At 47.9% G+C, this 23,987-nt stretch overlaps 1 protein-coding gene across 2 annotated transcripts in view; it reads left to right on the forward strand.

Moving 5' to 3' along the window:
• The first annotated feature begins 522 nt into the window (after window positions 1-522).
• TRIB2 (tribbles pseudokinase 2) overlaps window positions 523-23,987 on the forward strand; it is a 36,344-nt gene continuing 12,879 nt past the window's right edge. The window contains exons 1-2 of one of the 2 annotated variants that reach the window (XM_077310944.1): window positions 523-2,257; window positions 8,980-9,272. In XM_077310944.1, coding sequence (XP_077167059.1) covers window positions 1,988-2,257; window positions 8,980-9,272 — 563 coding nt within the window. In that variant the 5' untranslated portion in view covers window positions 523-1,987. The remainder of the gene's footprint in view (window positions 2,258-8,979; window positions 9,273-23,987) is intronic. The other variant, XM_077310953.1, reaches the window with a different exon arrangement.

The following is a 23,987-nucleotide window of genomic DNA, read 5'->3' on the forward strand; positions in this document are numbered from 1 at the left end:
CATGCATCCACGAGGCTCCGTTTACAGTCATCTAGCCCCGACTTTCTCCCATTCCCCTCCACTAAGAGATGGACGGGGGTGGGGGGGAGGCTTGAGGAGATGCCTCTGCTTGCGAAGAAGTTCAATAACGTCGTTGAACCCATAAAGCAGCAGCAGCAGCAGCAGCAGCAGCAGCAGCGCCAGGGGTGGGGGGGTGGGGGGCTCGGCTCCAGCTGCAACATTTAAAACTTCCCAGGGGAGGCGGGGGGGGGAGAGAAAGAAGAAGCCTCGGGCCACCCGGGAGCGTCCATTGTCCGCAGCCGCCGCCGCGTCGACGGCCTCAGCTTCTCCTCCCGGGCTCGGCCTGCGGAAGGATATTTCACCTTGTTTACCCCGCGACCGGCTCATGGAGCGAGTGGCAAGCCGGCGGGAGGCGGGGGAAGGGGGCCCCGCCGGCGTGATCGACGTCTCGTCGGCCCAATGAGGAGGCGGCTCGGCGCGGGGCGGGCGTTCCCCCGCGAGCCAGTGGGCTGTGCGGCGGCGGCGGCAGCGGCGGCGGCGGGGCAGTGGGGCCGCCTTTGCGCTGCGGGCTCGGGCGAAGCGGGCTGGAGGTTCTGCACGCCGCTGCTGCTGCGCCTGACCCTGAGCAGGGCGGCCGAGCGCGAGAGAATCCCAGCCACGTAAGTAGCTATTAATACCCGGCGGGCGAGATGATGCCTTGCTGAAAGGGATCGGCTCGGCCGTCCCTTTCCTCGCCTCGCCTCTCCTCTCCCCCCTCCCCGCTCCGTTTCTTTTGCAGCCTCTCGGAATAAAGAGCGGCGCCCGAAACACAGACCGCCTCTCTGTTTTTGTTTGAAGCCATTGCATTTCTCCCTCCTCTTGATTCTTCGCCTCCCAGGACCCCTTAAGGGAGGGGGACAAAGGAGAAGCCGTCGGGGACGTCCTGCCTGCAGCATTTTTTGCTTTGGTCGTTATTGTTGTTGTTGTTTTCACACACACACACGCGCGCACATCTCTATTTCTTGTCGCCTGTGCTGCTTGCGGCGGGGAAGGAGGAAAATGAACTGCGCGCCACGGAAGGAAGCCTTGATCTTTCCCTGCCCTTGATTTGCACGTCGCGTCTGATCCAAGGGAGCGACCACCGCCGAAGCCGCCCTCGCCGCGCGGGGACATCGCTTCGTTTCAGCTGGAAAGAGCCTCTCCTCGCCCGGAGCCGGAGTTTGCCTGCAGGGAACGGCTGGAAAGGAAACAAAAAGCCCCCCCCAAAGCCCCCCCCTCGCAACCCAGCCCCGTGACCCCCTCGCCTCTCTATTGTCGCCGGAGCTCTTCGCTGAGCCTCTCAAGTTAAATGCTCCCTCGTTCTTTTGGGGCACGTTTCTGGACGGTCCCCGCGATCAGCCCACAGCGCCAGACGCCATCTACAGTTGAAACGTCGGCCGAAAGAGAAAGGGAGATTATTATTTTTTTCCCCTCCTCCCTTTCTTGTGGTCTTTATTAGGCAGCGCGAGAACAATCGTCTGCCGCTCCAGATTGCCTGACCCTTTTTCTTCCCCCCCCCCCTGGGTGCCAATCGTTTCTAAGGGCTGACCGGGAAAGGAAAGGAAAGGAAATACAAAGGAAGGATCCGATCATCCCCCCCCCCCTCCCGGGGGTTTGCCTTGGAGTAGCGGAGTTCCTCGCGAGGCCGCAGCTTGCAAGCGCGCCCGGTTGCCACTTGGACTTACTTTCGGGGGGGGGGCCCCGTCCAAAGGATACCCAGCGCTGCAACGGGGCGCGCCGGCCCTGGCTGGGCAGAGCCCTTGGCGGCGGTGACCTCCCGCCTCTTCCCCTCCGCCTGACCCGCTGCGGATCCACCTGCCTTCCCCGACGGGCGCCGGGCCATTGTTCCTGCCGGCCCCGTGGCGAGGCGCTTCAAGGGCCGGCCAGCCAGGCAGCCAGCCGGCGGCGGGGTGGGTGCCGCGCGGAGGGAAGGGGGCCTTCTCGCAGGGGGGTTGTGCGCTCCATCCCCATGAACATACAAAGGTCAACCCCCATCACGATCGCACGCTATGGCCGCCCGCGGAACAAAACCCAGGATTTCGAAGAGCTCGCCGCGGTGAGACCCGCCGAGCCCAGCCAGAGTTTCAGCCCCAACCTCGGCTCGCCGAGCCCGCCAGAGACTCCCAGCTTGTCGCATTGCGTGTCTTGCATCGGGAAATACTTGCTGCTGGAGCCTCTGGAAGGAGACCACAGCTTCCGAGCCCTGCATCTGCACAGCGAGGAAGAACTCGTGTGCAAGGTAAGCCCGCCCGCCCGCCTGCAAGCCTGCCTGCAAGCCTGCCTCTCGCGCGGACCCGCTCCTCGCCTTTCTCTGTCTGCCCAGTTTATTATTATTATTAGATAGATGGGGGCTACTCAAAGGAGAAAAGAGAGAGAAACGGAGCATTGATATTAGGCTGGGTGTGAAATTAATTAAACCAGCAGCACCCCGCCCCCCCCCCGGTAATAAAAGAGCTCTCTGCAACTTTCCAGACAATGGCCACCTTAGAAGGGTGGCCCGGAGCCAAGGCCTTGGGGGAGGGGATGCCCTAGTTGGGGGTGGGCGGCAGAGTTTGCCCTCAATGCCGTGAGGGTCGCTCCTCCAATCCCCTTTGCAATCCTCGGAATCTGGGAGTCCCCTTGCTCGTTTTTCGATAGGGGCGACTTTGGGGTTTTGCCTGGTGCGCCGCCGCCTCCGTGCTCTGCGGCCGGGTCGCTTTTGTCTCAAGTTGGCCAGCCTAGGCGTGCTTCCCGGGAGTAAAAGCCCCGCGGAATGCCGCCGTCCGTCAATCTTAAAACAGTCGCCTGTTCTTTGGCTGGTGTAAATGCAAAAAAATCCCACATCCGGAGGAGGCTTCACCGAGCCAGCCAGCCCCTGTATGCCGGCTGGGTTGTTGGCAGACCCCTTGAAGACTGGAAAACCCAGTTGCGGGTCAGGCTTGGCTTTCTTTCTTTGGGTGCTTAGGGGTCCAGACAACAGACTCTCTGTGGGTCCCTTTGCAAGCTTTGGCCTCCGCTGCTAAAAGGTGTGCTGTGGGGAAAGCCAGCCAGCCCGCCAGCCAGCCCGCATGCTCGTCCATTCAGGGGAAGCGGCTCCCATTCAGATCCTGTTTCCTTTGTTCCCTAAACTGCTGTGGTTACTCTCCCAGTGTGTCTGGGGGTGCCAGACTTCTGCGCTCCATCTGCCGGAGTTTCCCTCCAGGAGCAATTTGTCCAGTGGGCCGGGTGGAAAAAATCTCCACTTTCAACTGCTGGCCCGGTCCCCGAAATGTAGAATTCTGGACTATTTTTATTTTTTAACAAAAACTGCACATTCCTGGAGCTGAATGGGCTGGCTGTGGAGCGAACACTAGCAGCTTTGAACGCTCCTGGAATAAATCGAGCGCTTGGCCAGTCTTGTTGACTGGTGGATGTTTTTATTTAGATCCAGACGTGGTGGGCAAATTAAATGACATCCTCTGGTTCCTCGTAAAAGCTTGCCTTAGCGGGGCAGTAGAAATGTACTGGCCGCTTGTGAGTCATGAATCCCCGATCTTAATAAAGATTTAATTCTCTGCTGTTTATACCGCCCCGTGTCAAAGAGAGCCTCTGACCTTGCAGGACTTCCACTGCAAGGTGCGGGCGACTGGCGTCATGGTGCGTGGTGTTTAAAATGCATGGCCTCCTTTGCCAGAGGAGATGCAAATCAAAATATTCTTCGCTTCCTGCTACAGGAAGGGCAGCTGAAAGCCGAGGAGCCAGGAGACTTGGGCACGAAAAGCCAGAAAGCTTCCAAAAACACTGCTCTGCTTTGAAATCTTTCAGAAGCCAGTGGTTAATTTTTAAATTGCTGGTACTTATCTCCCCCCCTCTCTCTCTCTCTCACACACACACACACTGTTGAGCATGTTTGTGGTTCAGAGAAAGACACCACGCAACCAAACTGAAGCTTGTATAAACGCATCTCCCTCCATTGTCATGATGTAATGTGTTTCATCTGTTTAGTAGTATTAGAAGGGTTTTTTTTCTCTTTTTTTGGTGATGTCATTGGGCATCCTCCATAATTGTAAGCTGAAGTCTCTCCTCCTTTCCCCTCCAAACAAATGCTGGGGTTTCAGCACTTCTCAATTTGCAATCCATGCATTAATATGCCTCTCTGCACGCCTGGATGCACATTGGCCTGTCCTGTCAGATGTTTGCTTGTTCTCTGCCTCTTCTCTTACTGAAAACGGCATTGTGGATTTCTCCCCCAGGCCTGAGGGCTGGCTTCACAGAGGTATGCTCCTTGGGCTTGGCTGGCACCCCCTAGGTGTGTGCTATGTGCTTTTAGAACCCAGCAGATTCCTGCTTACTTCTCATTGCGAGGAAACAATGGTCTCTTTTTGCGTAGGTACGGAGGGCAATGCCACCTGAATTGCCTGTGTTGCAAGGCCGGGCACAGTCTGTACTGGTGAACTAATAAAAGTTGGAACTGCTGAGGTTTCAATCAAATGACAGCTTAGTCACGGCTTGTCGGGGTGGGTTTTCTCTAGTACAAAGGTGACGTCTTTTACAGTAGCTGGAAGGTCATTATGTTTGCCACATGGCTGCAGTGCAGGAAGAGCTGTTCTTAGTCCAACAGCTTCTGTCCCGGTAGTACTTGGGAGTGTTCTGCACAAAACCTGTTCCTTTCGGAGAGAGGTGCTGCCTGTCTCCTCTGCTGGAATTCCATCTTACTGGCACAGATTGCCTGAAGGGCTCTCATACCTTCTCAATAGGCCTGTTCACCCATTGGATCAGGGGTAGTCAAACTGCGGCCTTCCAGATGTCCATGGACTACAATTCCCATGAGCCCCTGCCAGCAAATGCTGGCAGGGGCTCTTGGGAATTGTAGTCCATGGACATCTGGAGGGCCGCAGTTTGACTACCCCTGCTTTGGGTCTCGCACTTTTGGTGGACTTTTACAGCTGGATTTTCCTGTGCAAAACAGGAAAATCTGCTTCTAGAGTGCATAGAAAGTGCATTATCCAGCCTATGCCGAATGGGCCAGGGCTACATCTCTAGAGTCAGTGTGTGGTTAGGGTGTTGGCCTAGATCTGGGAAAGACCCAGGTCGAGCCTGTGCTTCCACTTTACTCATTACAGAGTACACAGGTTGGGGTCAGGTCCCTTCCGTGTGCCAGATATCACGCATTCACATGCAAGTTGTGGGTTCTCCACAGTTGTGTGCGTACAGCCCAATTAGGATCAGGACCCTGGCACAAATGGCAAAGGCACTTTTGTTCTCCCACGTCACCGGCACCAATTTCCAAGCCTGCAACTGACTGTATGTGTGTGTGTGGGAAGGGGGTGAGTGCTGTTGTGGCTGTTGTGGGAAACCCACATGGGTTTCCCCAATTAGCACCCCCTTGGGCTATTTTAGAGTGGGGAAGTGGTGCAGGGGTGTCGTCTGAAGCCTCTTCTTCTTGTAAGCCATGGCCGTGATGCTGTTCCAGTGTGACACATGCCAGAATTAAGGAGAAGCCACAGCTCACACGTGACTGTCTTACCCCCGATACTGCTCAGGAACCTAGCCCCAACCTGTGCACTCGATCATGTGTGAATGGTCGACTTTCTTTTTCAGCAGGGCTGTGTCTGAGGATAAACTGAGGGAAGGAAGAGCCCTGCACACCTTGGCAGGGGAGCAGGATGAAAATATGATAGAACTCATACATTCAAGGCAAGCACTGTTTGAGCTCAGGAGAGATGCAGCTTGACTTTAAGGCAGATTTTGCATGAGTTCAGGATTTTACCATTGCCTTTTTTTTTAACTGCTTTGAGAGCAAGTTCTAGGCCAGCTGTGTTCCTGGATTGCCACATTTTTTATCTTTCTCTTATGCAATCGGTTCAGTCTGTGTGTTTCAGGAATAAGTCCGGCTTTGTAATTTTTTGACCTTCACTGTTTAGGGGGAAAGACATCTGAAGCATGTAATGGAAGCCCGAGTCTTGTATCAATTATTATGCTTTCCTATTGCACTGCAGCCATTATTCTCAATGAAATCGTTCCGGTTGCCTTGAATCCCTGTGACTTCTAAATGTCTCATGCACTGATTCATTCATAATCACTGGATTAGTGTAACATTTTTGTATTTGGATTTCCCAGCATGCTCTATGCTGTCTTACAGTTCATTCACAAGAGCACAGGTGAAGTGCCTGCTGTTAAACAGGCATTTTTTTTTAAAGGGACACTTGGTTTAAAGCCCTGCATCCTTCAAAAATTAATGACAGTCCATTAGAAACACACAACTGATTTCTTAATGCATTTCAAAGCAAGCTCAATTCTGTCTCCAGAGGGGTTTCCTATCCATCATCCTAGCGGTAATCAACATGGACTCCCCCTGTTACGTAAAGCATTGTCAGCAATCAGGAGAAGAAGCATCCTGTCCCCTTAGCTTGCTTTCACACTTGCCAAATAATGCACTTTCATTCCCCTTTAGCAATCAATTGCCAGCGGATTTTGCTCTGATCTGTTTTCCGGAACCGGACACAGGATGGCAGTGGGGGAAGAGTTATCACATCCCTGTCGACTCCCTTGTGGAGTTCCTTGGGGAGCAGTCCTCTCCCCCACATCTTTACGCGCCCTCTGGCACAGCTGGCCCAGAGCTATGGGCTGGGTTGTAATTGATATGCGGATGATGCCCAGCTCTATCTCCTGATGGATGGTCGGCCGGACTCCCGCCCCCCCCCCATATATTTGCTAGATGTTTGGAAGCCGTAGCTGGATGGTTAGAGCAGAGTTGCCCAAAATTCAACCCCTTCAAGATGAAGGTCCTGTGGCTGGGCAGGAAGGCAGCAGAACCTTGGGAGGTTCACCTGGCCTCGACCAGGGCCAGGGCCTTTTTGGTCCTGGCCCTGACCTGGTGGAATGAGCTCCTGGGAGAGCTGAGGGCCCTGATAGAATTAGCTCAGTACTGCAGGGTTTGTAAGACAAAGCTCTTCTGCTACTTATTTGGTTGAGGCCAGAGCAAGGAAGATCTGGGCCCTGACCACGAGCCACTGTGTGGGAGTGGTGGGCTACAGACAGACAGACAGACACCCAGTTTCTTCTTTTCTGTACCCAAACCAAGACATAGAAAATAAGAGCAAGCAGCTAAACCCTTGGAAGGGTTTCCCAAATGGGAAAAGAAATTAAAATGTATGAAGTGATGCAACCATATATGGTCATGTTGACCTGCAACCCTCCCCCCCTCCCAAAATGGGCAATGATGGGCCTGGAGGGGGTGGGAAGGGGAGGTCCCCCAGGTGGGCTTGTACACAACCATATTCTGTGCAATTGCACCACCTCTGGCATTTCTCAAATCCTGAAGAATATTTCAGGGGTTTCTCAATGGTAAAAAGTTGAGGAAGGCTGAGAGAAGGTTGGAGAGGAGACCCACGAGGCCTTTGCCTGTGTGTCGGGCCCAGTGCTAGTGGGCTAGAAATGCTTACCTATGTGACATTACATGTACTGAGCATTTAATTCATATTGGGATGCTATGGGCGCATACACACTACCTCTGTAACATGAGCGTGCCTGATGCTGCACATTGCTGAAGTATCTAGTATGATATGAATAGGGCACTGGGTGCGTCACAAAGCTATGTACTTCCTGATGGCCGGTGTCCCACTTTGGATCTCTGTGTCAGGGTCTAACTAGCGTAATTGCAGAAGCAAAGGAAGTTGAAAAACTCCTCTCCTTTGTCTCAGTTTACATAAGCATGACTCAGGCTGGTGCCAGCATTCCACTCCCCCATCCCTTGCCCAGTTCAAACTCTGGGCCTTCTTGGGTGTTTTCTTCTTTTTCCTTTTTTGAGCTGCTGCCTATGGCTTGCAGTTACTTTTCCTGCTGACAGCCTGAAAGTGAAATTGGCTTCTTTCCATTGCCAAGAGAGTAAAGGAATACAGGAAGTATAAATGATTAATAACAGCAGGCTGAGATAGCGGCACGACAAGGATCGCAATGCGATTATGAGATATCAAGGTCCTCTTAAGAATTGTGGTGTGTTCATCCTGTTGTTCATGATGGAACCACATTCAAAACTGGGCGTGGGGGGTGCAGAGGGGGGGACACACCCCGTTCTGTATTTCTTGGAATTTTGCACTCCACCGAATGCTTTGCCACTGGCCATCTAACCAGAATGGGAACAGAATGGTCTTCCAAGTTGAGGTGGATTGTAATGATCCCATTCATTCATTCATTCATTCATTCATTCATTCATTCATTCATTCATTCATTCATTCATTCATTCATTCATTCATTCATTCATTTATTATAGATAACTTAGATTAACAATAATGAATGAAGTGAAACAACAAGCAACATGGAACAGTGGAAAAATTAAACATTGAAGTAACTCCTAGTGATAGCCCAGTGGGTTGGGTGGAATTATGGTGGGTGCCATAGGAGGAAGGCTCAGGGGGAGGGCCCTTGGGAAGCGGTGGTCCAGGTCAACCTCAACCAAGTGCCTGCCGGAGGAGCTCCCTTATGCAGACTCTGCAGAACTGTTCAAGTTCCGTCAGGGCCCTGATCTCCTCTGGGAGCTCATTCCACCAGGTGGGGTCCAGGATGGAGAAAGCTCTGGCCCTGGTTGAGGCCAAGCGAGCTTCCCTGGGGCCAGGGATCACCAGGAAGTTGGAATTGCTAGAGCATAATGCTCTTCGGGGGGTGGAAGCAGAGAGGCGAGCCCTCAGGTACACTGGGCCCAAAGTGTGTATGGCCTTGAGAGTGATAAAACCTTAAGACTTGTAGAGAGTCATTTCTGTTGCTTAATTTAATCATGTCTATTTTCTGGGAGGGAGAAATAAATTGGTCTGGTCCCTCCCAACTCTCACACTTTTCCTGAGGAAGACAGCCGTTCCAAGCCTCACAATACAGAAGCGTCAATACAAGTGTTTGTTACAGCCTTAGCTTCTGCTGTTTCATGGGCTTGATTATATCGAAAGCAGCATGGCAGCCAGAACCCAATTCTCTCTTTTAATCCTCTTCTGTTGTCTGTTGCGCCTCCAGGTGTTTGACGTCGGCTGCTACCAAGACTTGCTTGCGCCATGTTTTTGTCTGCCTCCCCACGATAACATCAACCAGATTACCGAAATAATTCTCGGGGAGACGAAAGCCTATGTGTTCTTTGAAAGGAGCTATGGGGACATGCATTCCTTCGTCCGTACCTGCAAGAAGCTGAAGGAGGAGGAGGCGGCCAAGCTGTTCTATCAGATTGCATCTGCTGTGGCACACTGCCACGATGGCGGGCTGGTCCTGCGGGATCTCAAGCTGCGGAAATTCATCTTCAAGGATGAAGAGAGGTAAAGTTCCTCACTTGCTATAAGGAGAACAGCTGCTGTTGGAACAAGGCATTTTTTCCATAGAGCTAAGGCAATCCTGGGCAGCTCTTCCGTATATTCCTAAAGGAAGTGGCAGAATGATCCCTGTTGGTTTTAATGGGCATGGCCCATGCAGCTGTCATTGTCTAGCCCAGGGGTAGTCAACCTGTGGTTCTCCAGATGTCCATGGACTACAATTCCCATGAGAATTGTATGGGAATTGTAGTTCATGAACATCTGGAGGATCACAGGTTAACTAACCCTGGTCTAGCCCACAGGGATGGTGTAGGGGCTGGTGTTGATGTTTAGGTTGGGGGTAGGATATAAAGTAGGGTCCAAACCAGGTTGGGGTTGCAACTTATGGACTGAGAACATTCTTTGGGGGGAGGGAGGAATTGGGAAGGGGAAGGACCTCAGCAAGTTATCATGCCATATAATGCCATCCTTCAAAGCAGCCATTTTCTTCTGGAGATCATCAACAGATGTTCTGGAGATCAGTTGTAATTCTGGGAAATCTCCAGACCCCCATCTTAAGATTGGAAGCTGTACTCTGTGTGGACGATGGAGTCAGGGAGAAGATCAGAAAGTATCTGGGACTGGAGTTCATGTGACTGTTGTTTGGCTTGTTCAGCTCCTTGCTGAGGCAGGTCCGTGGACTGCAGCACCTTCCTCAATGCAGGGAAGGTCCTCGGAGGCCTCTGTGGCCATGAGAAGTTGATGCCTTTCACGTCGGCCACACATTATTGCCATTCTGCTGGGGAAACAAACATTTGGATCCACTTACTTTCCCACCTATGTATCTAGCACCTTGCTTTTTGGCATCATTCTATCCCCTCATGGGTGGCTCAGTGGCAAAGCCACACTCTCCCCAATGACTCCAGTGGCAGAACCTTGGAGCTGCCTCCACTGAGCCCTATAGGTAAAGCAATAATACTGGTAAGGTTATAATTCACATTAGAAGAAGAAGCAAGGGTAGGGGTGTTCTACACACACCCTCCCCCCCCCCCCCCGAATATTTTTCAGGTTTGAGTATATTGAACCTGAAAAATACCGGTATTTCCTGATATTCCCGAATCCCGATACAGTGTAGTATTTGAATTTGATAAATATTTGCGAATGCCAGTTTTTTCCTCTTTTTTGGCTATACAAAAAAGGCATTTAAAGGAATCCTGGTTCCATTAAATGCCTTCTTCTAATTCTGAGGCATTTAAAGGCATCATGGTGCCATTAAATGCCTTCTCCACTCCAAACCAGTAAGGTATTTTTTCAGCCCAGATTAGCCAAATATACACCTCTAGCTTGGGGTGGTTCTTTCAGAGTACCATAATAGTTCAGGGTAACATGGGGTTGCCCTGGCCTCTTCCTGTATATAGTCAAGATCCGAAAAAGAGGGTGTCCATCTCAGACATCTGTTTTCCTGTGGAAGCTGATCCTTGCAGCCAGGGGGAGGGGCAATTTCTTCACCAACTAGAAAGTTTATGTAGCGTTTGTAGATTACTTTATCTTGCTAGAAGAGTGCAAGTGTGTTCTTGGCACTGAATTCCATATATCTCCTCAGCTTCTATATAATATCTACCTTTTGAGCAGAAGAGCTCCTTCCTCTTTAATTTTCCCTGAGCGGGGTGCTTATTTTTGTGTGTCATGATGTCAGGCAGCCTATCATAGCTGCCTGGTTTTGAAATCCACCTCACTTCTTCTCCTGCCTTCTGGCAAAGGCTTTTGGAATGCAAAGCCTTTCCTAGTCACCAGATGAATAAATGGGTCGCTGAAAGGTTTAGTTTTAGCTCTGCATGCTTGGATCTTGCCAGTTTGTGGTTGTTAAAGGAACTGCCAGGTCGGTTTCTCCACCAAACTGTCCCCTCCCCATCTGCAGATCCCCATTGTGTTGTTTCTGAGGGTTCGCACAAACCTTTTGTGGTTGGGTAGGGTGGGCAGATGCATTAAGGTGCCAGTAAAAGGTAAAGGTAAAGGTATCCCCTGTGCAAGCACCGAGTCATGCCTGACCCTTGGGGTGAACCATGGCGGTCAACAACCCCCTAAAAGGTAAAGGTAAAGGTATCCCCTGTGTAAGCACCAGGTCACGTCTGACCCTTGGGGTGACGCGTTTTCTAGCATTTTCATGGCAGACTCAATACGGGGTGGTTTGCCATTCCCTTTCCCAGTCATTACCGTTTTACCCCCCAGCAAGCTGGGTACTCATTTTACCAACCTCGGAAGGATGGAAGGCGGAGTCAACCTTGAGCCAGCTGCTGGGATCGAACTCCCAGCCTCATAGTCAGAGCTTCAGACAGCATGTCAGCTGCCTTACTGCCCACTCTGTCTCTAAGGCTCTACTTAGTACCAAAAAAGCCTAGGTTGTAATGGTATTTTTATGTTGTCGAGTGGGAAGCCTGCAGGTGACTCTTTAGGATATTAGGAGAGAACATTGAGATTTCCAAATAAATTGACAGCTATTTAACCAGTACTGCTGTGCTTGGTTCAGTAAGATCTAGCTATTACTATATCATGAATCCTGAATCTTCCTAACCAAATTTTGTCTGAGATTTACTGCCATTTTGTAACATACTTTCATAGACAAGGTAATTGAACTGTCAGTTTTAGTTATTGGCAGGAATGTGAAACAAGGGTGGTAACCTTCTGATCCTGGGAATATTTTGTGGGGGGGGTCACTTCCAAGAAGAGGTTTGTGTCTCTGGCAGGCCTCCTCTGGGTCAGTTGAGCTTTGCCTGATGTTCCTTCTTTGTTAGTCAGCTGTTTTCATTCATAGCACTGGGAAAACTGGATTCTTTAATAGTATCACATGGGCTTGTGGGGCTTTTTTCATTGGGTGCTTAAGTTTGGGAGAATAGATCTCGGTTCCTTGTGCGCATGCACATGCACACACACGCACACGCACACAAACACTGTCCGTCGCATTGCATTAAGCTAGACATGGAGGGACCCTTTGGCAATTCTTTGTGAATGCAGTAAATTCACATGAAGCCCGTTTGTTAAACATTGCTAGTAGTGTGTGTGGCTGACAGGACCAGCCAGTGGAATGAAACCTGGGTTTTGCTAATATGAACAAGAGAATCCTAATTCATCCAGACTGCCCAGAGAAGGAGTAGGATTTTTGACAGTTGCCACATTTACAATTTTTCTATTTGTACCGTGTGGGACAGGTATATCTGAGGGACCACTTTTCCCAATATGTCCCCCGGAGTGGGTCATCTGGTACAAACTAATTAGTATATCCTGGCCTCAGAGACATCTTTCTGGCCTCAACCAGAGTCAGGGCCTTTTTGGCTCTGTCTCCAACCTGGTAGAATGAATTGTCACCCGAGTCTAGGGTCCTGCTGGAGCTATTACAGTTCCATAGGGCCTGTTAGATGGCACTTTTGATCCATGTCCTTCATGGCTGGTAAAAGATGGCAGTGAGGAGATCTGGGGCCATCTTTGAAAAATTATCCCTCTGTCACTGACATCAGGGACTGGAAGAGGCTGTGGTGAGGCCCTTATTGAAAAAACAAGACGTGGATTTTACCAATCTGGCCAGGTACTGCCCAGTTTTGCACATAGCGTTCCTGGGCAAGGTAATTGAATGGGTGGTGGTGGGACAGCTCCAGGGGTTCTTGGGGGGAACTATAGCACTTGGCCTTTCCCAGTCTGGTTCCTAATCTGGGCATGGTGTAGAGATGTCTCTGGTTGCCCTGAGAGATGATCTCCGGAGGAAGCTCGATTAAGGCGGATTGGCGCTGTTACTTCTATTAGATTTGACAGCGACTTTTGACATGGTCAACCACAATCTCTTGATCCACCGGCCAGCCGACAGCCTTGAAATGGCGGGAGTCCTTTCTCCAAAGTTGGAAACAGAGGGTGGCTAGGGAGATGTCTCAGTGTTGGGTCCTTAACTGTGGGGGTTCCTGCTATCTCCCCCAGCACTACTTAATATCTGGATTCAGGCCCTCTCCGAGCTGGTCTGGAATTTTGGGCTATTTCTGTTAATGGACAACCATCTGCCAACACCTCTGGTGTTGCCAACACCTCTGCTGTGACCCGCCACGAGCCTACGGGGAGTGGCGGGATATAAATCCAAATAATAATAATAATAATAATAATAATAATAATAATAATAATAATAATAATCTGGTCAAGTGTCTGGAGGCCATGGCAGACTGGTTCAAGAGGAGTCGGCTGAATCCAGCCAAGATGGAGGTCCTCTGGCTGGGCCAACATGAGGAGAGACAAGTGATACAGTTCCCAATATTTGATGGGTGCAGTTAACACTAGTGCCTTCTTTCAAGAGTTCAGGCATGATTTTGGATCCCTCATCAGTGGAGTCCCAAATCATGAACATAGCCTATCTGGCATCTTTCCACCTGCTGCAGGGAGCTGGACCTAGCCAGAGTGAACCATGTGGCAGTCACCTCTGGACTAGACTTCTGCAACTCTCTCTATGCAGGGCTGCCCTCGAGACTGCTCCAGAAACTCCCAACTGGTCCAAAATGCAGTTGTTCAAGTCCTGACAGAGATTCAGTGGAGGGCAAATATAACACCTGTGCTATCCCAGCTGCATCGGCTCCAGATTGCAGACTGATTCAGGCTCCAAGTGCTGGTACTAACCTTTAAAACCATAAATGGTCTAGGACCGGCGTACCTACGGGACTGTCTTTTTCCTTATATTACCCTAAGAGTATTAAGGTCTTTGGATGAACGCCTGCTTAGGAATCCTGGCCCAAAGGAGGTGAAACTGGTCCCAGCCTGGTGGAATGCACTCCTGAAGGAGATCAGGTCCTTGTGGGACCTTAATCAGTTCCACGGGGCCTCCAAGAAGGAGCTATTCCACCTGGCTTATGGTTGGGACCTAAAGTTTGTAAGAGTATCATCTGCTAACAGGTGTGCATTTAAGCCATTCCTTCCACCCATAAAGCTGCTTTATACCAAATTGAACCCTTAGCCCATCAGGGCCAGGATTGTCTTTTCAGACTGGCTGTGGCTGTCTGTAGTCCCAGTCAGTTGTTTTTCATATCTCCTCTTAACTGGTCCTTTTAATGGGAAATGCTGGGGATTGAACCTGGGACTTTCTGCCTGGGAAGGAGAGGCTCTGACTCTAAGCCACACCTCCTCCCTGGCACAATTTGTGTAACTTTCCTAGGATGTTCTTTCAAGTATCTAGTTTGCCACTCGGGTTGCATCATCCACTGGAATAAATAACTCACTAAAAATGTTTAAGGTTACTTGCAAATTTTAAGAGGAGGCTAAGGAGATGGCTGTACTTCATCTGTTTGTCCTTTAGCTTTATATGCAATGCTTTGTCTTTGAATGCTGAAGGCCATAAACCCTTTGTTCACCCAAGTAGCTCCACAAGCTCTAATGCTGACCACAGGGAAACAGATTTGGCCAGATGCTGGGTCGATGTCCTGTGTCCCCCTCTTGGCTGTCAGCGTTAACATTTTCCTCACATGGGCTTTTCATTAAAAGGTTTTTGCCAGAGAAAAGTCAGGAATCTTGACCTTTCTTTTGTCCTCCTCTATTTTCTGCAGAGAGAGAATTTTCCTGCATCTTTTTCTGTCTTGCCTTGGAGCGGTATCAATGACTCCACTCCTCTTTCTTTATTTTGCAATGTGCCAAGGGCTGGGAAGAGTGTCTGGCCGCCCACACCCATGTGCCAAAGAGTAGGAAATGTTATTACTGAGCAGAATTTAATTACTCCCTGTCCCTGGAGCATAGCTCCTTCCTTTGTCACAAAAGGGAACGTGAGGAGTCTTGGGCCTTGTGGGAATAAGAGCTTGAGTCAGTCTTCCCTTGCATTTTTTTTCCTTGGTAGCATACTATTGATTTCAGGATGGAGTCCTGAGGGATCTTTTGTGTCTTTCATACATTCTGGGCAACAGTTCTTGCTTGCAGTGGCTCTGACTGATCTTTGGCGATTGTTTTGCTTGCCAGACAAAGGGGGCGAAGTCACTAGTACCTCCTGCACTGAGAAAAAAATCAGTGTCTTAAGACAATAGTAGCTTGACTGGAATGCATGGTATTTCAGATGCCATGAAGTGATGCCAATAAGGTGATGCATTCCATGACCTCTGTAAAAGAGCCTAGAAATCAGGACTTCGGGCTGTCTCCCTGTCTGGGACGTCAAGCATCTCTGCTTATAACTACAGAACTGGAATTCCCTCTGGGTATTGGTGTCCAGGAAGCTAAAATCCTTGTGAAGAAGCAGAAAAAGCAAGGTGCCAGACACGTTTCCTGTTTCTTGGTCAAAAGTGTGAGTGAGTGAGAGCCCCTGCTTGCTTCTCCCCACTGGTGGTTCAAGCATTTTCACTGGTATTCCGCTTTCCCTTCTGTTTTGAGTGGCGTTACACATTTACTACCATTTGTTGGCAGCCCACAATCCTGTCTTTTGTTTATTCTGCGGTGCAGAAGGAGAGCCCTGTGGTGCGTATCCTGCTGTGTGTGTGCTCTGTTGCGCGGCTGAAATTTACCCATGGCTGTGATGTCATCAGTAGTCTCCTGCTGACGCAAGATGGAGTCTTGACCCTTGTTCAAAGTGCCCACAGGCTGTCTTTATACTGAAATGTGAATGGTGGTCCTTGTTCTTTCGTTGTACTCTGTGTGTGCCTGTTGTGTGGCCGGTTGAACGATCCTGTATGAATATGTATTGGATGACTGTCGGATGCATTGGGATTGCCATGTTTGGCTTCATCCTATGCATTTGGCTTTCGCTATAATATTATCACACAGATTTTTAAATTCAAGTGGGTAGCCGTGTTGGTCTGAAGCAGCATAATAGAACAAAATCAGAGTCCAGTGGCACCTTTAAGGTTTCTTTTCTATGTTACTGTTAGTGCAACCTTTCTCAACTTTTTTACCATTGAGAAACCTCTGAAACATTCTTCAGGCTTCAAGAAATCCCAGGAGTGGGGTGATTATGTAGATAGTGGGGAGCATAGCTGTGTACACGCCCACCTAGGGTCCCTTCCTTTCCCACCCCCTCCAGGCCCATCATTGGCTATTTGGGGTGGAGGGGGGTGGGGTTTCAACATGACCATATATGATCATATCACCGATAATGTTTGACAAATTTAAGATATATATTCTGGTTGAGAAAGTTTGTTTAGCATCTTTCTACCACAAAACCACAAAACGTTTTACCACATCTTTCTACCACAAAAAAGAGCCTCTTGTGGTGCAGAGTGGTAAGGCAGCCGTCTGAAAGCTTTGCCCATGAGGCTGGGAGTTCAATCCCAGCAGCCGGCTCAAGGTTGACTCAGCCTTCCATCCTTCCGAGGTCGGTAAAATGAGTACCCAGCTTGCTGCTGAGGGGTAAACGGTCATGACTGGGGAAGGCACTGGCAAACCACCCCGTATTGAGTGTTTGCACAGGGGATACCTTTACCTTTACCACAAAACAGACTCTAAGGCAGGGGTAATCAACCTGTGGTCCTCCAGATGTCCATGAACTACAATTACCATGAGCCCCTGCCAGCGTTTGCTGGCAGGGGCTCATGGGAATTATAGTTCATGGACATCTGGAGGACCACAGGTTGACCACCCCTGCTCTAAGGCACATTCACGTTCAACCCTGACGTCTATTGATAGAAGATGGGAGCCAGTTATTAATTTTGTATAAAAATGGACATTTTTGTTCGAATCGCCATTAGTAAAAAAGTTTGGAGCTAAAGCACCATTCTTGGTCTGTGGCTTTCTTTGAGAAATAAAGGCGGAAAACGAATTTTTCTTGCCAGAAATTCATTGACAATGGCAGAATATTTTAAAGTCTTCAATTATATTCAAATATTATCTGTCACAATATTTGCCGCATGCACTTGTTAATCAGTCTTGCTAACAAGGTAGGAGATTTTTTAAATAACTGCTTTATGACTTAAGATCTCTTTTGGTACTGCTTGTATAAGAGGCATTTGTCAGAAGGTGGGAGTTCAGAATGACTGTAACTTGTCATTATGTTTTTATGAATGATGATATGTCAAGTATTAGAAAGCTCTTGCTAGTGTTCAGTAGCAGCCAAGTTCCTACTAGATTGTGGATAGAGACTGGTTGGCTGTATAGGTAATGCTTGTTGTTGTTTTGTTTGTTTGCTCATATTACACTTTTATCCTGTCCTTCCTCCAAGGAGCTCAGGAAAGAGTTATCGCCTTCATTTCATCCTCGCATGAGGAAGGTTAGACCAGCTGTACCCAACCCCGGGTCCAGAGACTATAAATGACTGATCCATAGAAATAACTATGAAATATGGCTCCCTCATCACTCTGGTGACACATGAACCAGTATGGCATAGTGATCAAACTGTGGCTCTCCAGATGCCCATGGACAACAATCACCATGAGCCTCTGCCTATTGCCTATGCTGGCAGGGGCTCATGGTAATTGTAGTCCATGGAGATCAGGAGATCCACGGTTTCTATCAGCCTTTCTTGACTTTTTACCTTTGAGAAATCCCTGAAACATTCTACAGGCTTCGTGAAACCCAGAATTCTGCATTTCTTTAACCTTACTATTAAAAGCTGTTTTTGTTACCTGCTTTGAGACTGAGGGCGTCTTCCCTGAATGTTGCTTTTTGCCCTTGAGCTTGTTCCAAACTATTGATTTCTCCGTTTTTGTGTGTTATTATTCTATTACATTAAAAAAATTATTTTGTGAGCTATCTCAAAGCAGTTTTCTGTAGAGGCGACATATAAATTTCTGAACAAATTAAATATCATTGTCCCTTGTAACATTTAAGGTATGGAAGCCGTCACTTGTTGAAGGTCACCCAGGTGTTTGGAGAGCGAATAGGACTCTGTTGTATCACACCTAAATTATACCTGCTTGCCCTTTTTAAGAGGTAGCGTACATTAGTTGCAGTGCCCATTGACTTCAGTAGTCATAGAAGACTGCTTCTTTTTAACATAATGTAACATTGGTAAAGTGGGACACCATTGACCGGGGGGGTGGGGGTTCTTGATTTAAAATTTGGTTTATATGGAGCAACAAAAAGTTTCATAGAACGTATAGAACGCAAAAATAGTATTGTAATATATATATATTTAAAATTTCAACATAAGTACAATTTGCCAGGTACCCCCAGATGTCCCTCCAAAAGTGGGACAATCTGGTCACCTTAACATGTCATTGTTGGATAGTCATATGCTTGACAAAATATATATTTCAGGATATCAACATGTTAGATGCTTGAGCTACAATGTCAGAATCATTTCCTAAAGACATGATTTTCTGGCTTTGGGTCTTCTGAAAGAGGAACAGAACTTTTCAAGCTTCTCTAATAATACCCTCCTAAGCAGAGTTATATGAGCCTCTTGTGGCGCAGAGTGGTAAGGCAGCAGACATGCAGTCTGAAGCTCTGACTATGAGGCTGGGAGTTCAATCCCAGCAGCCGGCTCAAGGTTGACTCAGCCTTCCATCCTTCCGAGGTCGGTAAAATGAGTACCCAGCTTGCTGCTGGGGGGTAAACGGTAATGACTGGGGAAGACACTGGCAAACCACCCCGTATTGAGTCTGCCATGAAAACGCTAGAGGGCGTCACCCCAAGAGTCAGACATGACCCGGTGCTTGCACAGGGGATACCTTTACCTTTAAGCAGAGTTATAACCGTTCTAAGCTTCAGTGAACTTAAAAATAATTTATTTACAAAATTTATATCTTGCTTAATGATGGCTATCAAAGTGACTAGCATATTAAACATGCACAGTAAAATCACATTCTAAGTCATAAAGCACTTATATACAGAAACACATCATTAAAATAATTAAAAACAGAGATAAAATATGTACGAAGATACAAAAACAGCAATTAAAACATTGGTCAGGAAGGTGGGATCACTGAGGGAAGACTCAACAAAACAAACATTTTGCCGTGTAGTGGTAGATGGCAACAGAAAGGGCCGGACAAATCTCTCTGAGGAAACAGTTCTAGGGTTTTGATGTTATGACCAAGAAGGGCTTCTCCTAGATTGCCATCCATATAATTTCTGAAGGTGGGGCACCCAAAACAGGCACCTGAAGCTGATGACCTTAGAGATCAGGTGGATTCATGAAAGAATAGGCTGTCCTTCAGGTATGTTATTCCTAAATCATATGTGATTTTGTGTAGGACTGTATTGTGAATGTATCCGGTACCTCAACGGAGAAGTTTTGATCTTAGAACTAAGTTACAGTTCATTTGTTATTTTATTTTTGGTCTGCCTTTCTCCCCTATTGGGGACTCAGAACAGCTTAAATGGTTCTCCTGTTCTTCATTTTATCCTCACAATAACAATATGAGGAAGGTCAGGCTGAGAATTTGTGTTTGGCCCAAGGTCACCCAGCTAGCTTTAGTAACAGAGAGATCAGCACAGTCCTGGAATGGTGACTGCATACCTGATATCAAGAAAAATTCTCACTGCGACATCACCCCTGGGAGATTTGGGTTTGGGACTTGGTAATGTCTGGTGGGGTTGGGTGCGCGGTGGGGGCTAGGATTCTGGGGGTTTATTGATTGTTTATTTGGACTTTGATATGATTTTATTGTGCTTTATTGTTAGCTGCTGCAAGACGGCAGGCTGGGAGTGGCGGCATAAAAATAGAAGCAATAAATAATTATTATTTGGAAAAATTATTATTATTATTGATTAGATTTATTTCCTGCCACTCCCTGTAGGCTTGTGGCGTCACAATGGTCTTATCCCCATTAAAATACCCATTAAAAGACTTTAAAAACAATCCCAACATGGCGGAAGCTCGCATTATTCCTACCCCCTGCTATCAGAGCGGCAGGGAGGGTGGGGAGGAGATCTAACTTACTAGGTCCGGGGAGGGGGGGATGTTACATTATTTGGTGTGATTAAAATGCAACAAAAGGCATAAATAAACTTATGTCTGCATCTAAATTCAGAACAAAACAAATATCTTTAAGGGTCATTAGATACAATTTACCTTTTGTTTTGCTTATTCTCTGGTGACAAATGAGTGGAATTTGCAATTGCCTTTTCTGTCTTTCTCTTTCCTCTCTTTTCCCCGTTTTTCTCTTCCCACCAATGTCCTTTTCTTTGATTTCTCCACTGCTGCCACCACAGTATTTCTCATTGGGAGCCCCCCCCCCCATTTCTACTGGTTTAGAACCATTCTTCTAAACAAGGAGCTGAGCAATCCTCATTGAGAAAGGAATTTATACAGTCAGAGTTATTTCTTCATTGTGGAAGATGAAAACACAGATGAGACTTCATCCTAGAAACCAATGCCTTTTCTAATTATTTTTGAATTTGTCAGCTTGTGTGGGAAGTAGGAGTTTTGTCCTCTCAGGCAGTAAATCTCAGTTTTCAACAGAGAGGAAGTGGAATAGTTACACAGCTTGATTTGGCACCATGATTCACACTAATTTTTCAATTAATAAGCTTCTGGTTGGATTTAAGCCCCCCATTAAATCTTACTCTGTGCCTAGGTTGAATAGTTACCTAGATCCCATGTTATCCATGCTTCTTAACAATGCCTTTCCAACCAAATATATATATATATATATATTAATTCTGTAGACACAGACAAGCTTACACTGTGCCAGCTACCTAGTTGAAGTTGCTGACAGATGTCCTAGGTCAGTGTCCTAGCTTTCAGTGTCCCATACAATGTCTCAGCTCAGATTAATTGGCTACTTGAGTGCTTTGGGTTCTTACTGGCAAGGCTGACATGATTTATGTAAAGCACCGTGGACAGAGCAGTAACACAGCAGTAATAAATACATTTTGAACCAGTTTCAATGCTGTAGGACAGGGGTAGTCAACCTGTGGTCCTCCAGATGTCCATGGACTACAATTCCCATGAGCCCCTGCCAGCAAACGCTGGCAGGGGCTCATGGGAACTGTAATCCATGGACATCTGGAGGACCACAGGTTGACTACCTCTGCTGTAGGAAGTTTGGTTTAGCTTCTTGAACTTGGGTGTTTCACTTCCAGCTTCCTCAGAACCCCATGGGGGTCATATTTCCTGTGCTGGGACATGTCCTGCCCTCAGTTGCTTGCTGTAAGGCAGCCTTTCTCTTTTGCCTTGGAGAACCCCTCGAAACATTCTACAGGCTTTGAGTAACCCCAGAAGTAATACAATTGTGCAGAATATGGTTGGGAAGCAGAGCTGTGTACATTCCCACCTGGGGCCCTCCCCTTCTATCTTCCCAGGCCCATCATGGCTATTGGGGGGGGGGGTTCAACATGACCATATATGGTCATATCACCCAATAAATGTTTAACAAAATGTAAAAATATATAAAAAATTAACTCCCGCCCATTCACGAAGCCATTCCAGGGCTGTCAAGGAGGCCTGTTCTAAGGCCTTACCCTGTGTTCTTCTTATAAAATATATGTACTTTTCAATGTCTGCATGTCAAGTTGTTATCAGATGTCGACCCCTATATCTCTTATAGGGTGGCGCTTTTTGCCAGGAAGATTCGAGCTAATGCATTTTTACAGGAGCCTCCACCTTGATACACCATTTTATCCCTTTTATTGTAACTTAGTTGTCCATGTTTACATTTTTAGGTACACAATATTGGAGAAATATTGTTTTATTTATTTACTAGTAATCAAGCCCATTGCAGTTCGAAATGCAATGGGCGCTAGCAGTGAGAGTGGGTTTGGGGGGGGGGGACTACCTGCAGTCTTTGGGCGGGCTTTGAAAGGGGAGAAGGGGGAAGGGTAAGGGACATGCTCCCCCCCCCCGAAAAGCGGCGCCGCGGTCCTCCCTCCCAAGGCGAGTCAGAACCCCAGGTCCACTCACCGCCCTCGCGCTGGTCCTGGCTGGTCTCTGCTGTTTGTCTTCGGCCATCACACTTCCTGGTTCGTGGGGCTCCGTTGGGTGGCGGGGCCTCCCCCGAGCGGCGGTTCTTTTTTTGTAGCTTGCAGGAGTCCGGGGGTTCCCCCAGGCTACATACAATAAATGTTATCGTATCGTATTTAAAGTTGTTATTGACTTGCAGGAGGGCATGTTGGGCTAAGTCTCCGTCTTTTCTTCTTTTCAGTCACGGAAGCCATTCAGGGCAAAAGGTTGGGTGTGACTGTTCACCCCCTCCCCTTACAAGAATCTTGAAAATCAATTTCGATCTTCAGCTCGCCAAAGCGTTTTTGCATGAACATTGTAAACAAGCCTCCTATGTTACCATTTTCAGTTGGACATTTGCTGGACAAGGTCCTCTGCCTCAGTTAATAAGAGCTGTGGTCAAAAGAGCTTTGAGGCATTTGCACTGAAGGTCACTCCATGTGCTGAAGGCCACACCTTCTTTTGCCTGTGCAATCGTCCAGTAAGGTGGGTTGGGTCCCAGCATTGTCATTTAAAGATTCTGCTATTGGCAGCTAAAGCCTTTTGAAAGGAAACATCCAGAACATGTAGTGCAGTTGGATAGAGTAGGAGAAAGACTTGCTCTCAGTGGCCAAATTGCAGACCTGGTGGAGCACTGGGGCAGAGAACTCACAGTTCCCTTGTGGGTTTCTCATTGTAAAGATATGGTTGTGAGTTTCCTGAACGGTGTCCTCTGTACCAAGTCACAGTTCAAGGAGTTGCAGCTCTTACTGGTCAGCATGAGCGCTTGGGTTGACTCTTAATAGCATCTGAAAACATGTGCGGTTTCCAGACGTTGTCCTTGGATGGCCCTCTGTGATGGAACGAGTCGCTTGATTGAAGAGGACCTGTGCTTGTTACATTAACTATCCCGGCTTTCCAAAGGTGCTGCCATCTGCATGGTACTAGTGATGAGACACATGCAGCAAGATGGGAATTGTGAGGACAGGGATGAATAATGACTAGTACCTTCAGCAGAGACAAACTGAGACGGCCTGCTCATTAGTCTAGCAGTGAAAGCTTAAGAGAAGATGCCAGCAACTAGATCTTTTTTCATGCGGTATGCCTCCGTCTTATTTCATTATCCTGTCGTTATTCCTCTTGGTATCTTCATTTAAGCCTGTGGCCTTTGGAAGAGGAGAATACAGTCATTGCAAAGAGGTTCCTTCATCCGGTGCAGGGCATTTGAGTGTTGTCTCCAGTTGCTTTGGTTTGCTCTGTACTCCAGAACAGTGCAGAGTGCAAGGAACAGGGTGTCGTGAGTGTTTGGGGGGTTAGAGCTGGAAGAGAGTATGAGGTCCCTGTTGCTCTTTTTAAGGTATTATGGGACCTTGAACACAAACTGTCTTATGCTGAATCAGATTAGTCCATTAAGGTGAGCATTGTCATTATTATTATTATTATTATTATTATTATTATTATTATTATTATTATTATTATTTAAATTTATTTCTGTAGGCTCGTGGCGGGTCACAGTAGTCTTGTCCCCATTAAAATACCCATTAAAAGACTTTAAAACAATCCCAACATGGCGGAAACTTTCATTATTCCCACCCCTGCTATCAGCGGCAGGGAGGATGGCAGTGGCTCTCCAGGATCTTTCATTAAACTTGGGACTTTCTGCATGCAAAGCAGATGTTCTGCCACTTAGCCTCGTACCTACCTGTACTAGGCTCTTATGAACAAATGTGCACAGTGGTTTCCATATGGTGGACAAATTTGTACTTAAGGGATAATACTATTAGGTCAATACACATTATCCCCAGCTGCAGGGATTGGGGGAGGGGGGTGCTTTCCAGTTTGTGTGTCCTGCATCCCTCTTTGTGGTGGAAGGAGGAGTTTAGAGGTAGGAGCCCAAGGAAGACTGTACATCCTGGCCCCTGCCTGGTGGAATGAGCTCCCGG

The sequence above is a fragment of the Paroedura picta genome, chromosome 1 (genome assembly GCF_049243985.1).
Source record: "Paroedura picta isolate Pp20150507F chromosome 1, Ppicta_v3.0, whole genome shotgun sequence".
NCBI lineage: Eukaryota > Metazoa > Chordata > Lepidosauria > Squamata > Gekkonidae > Paroedura > Paroedura picta.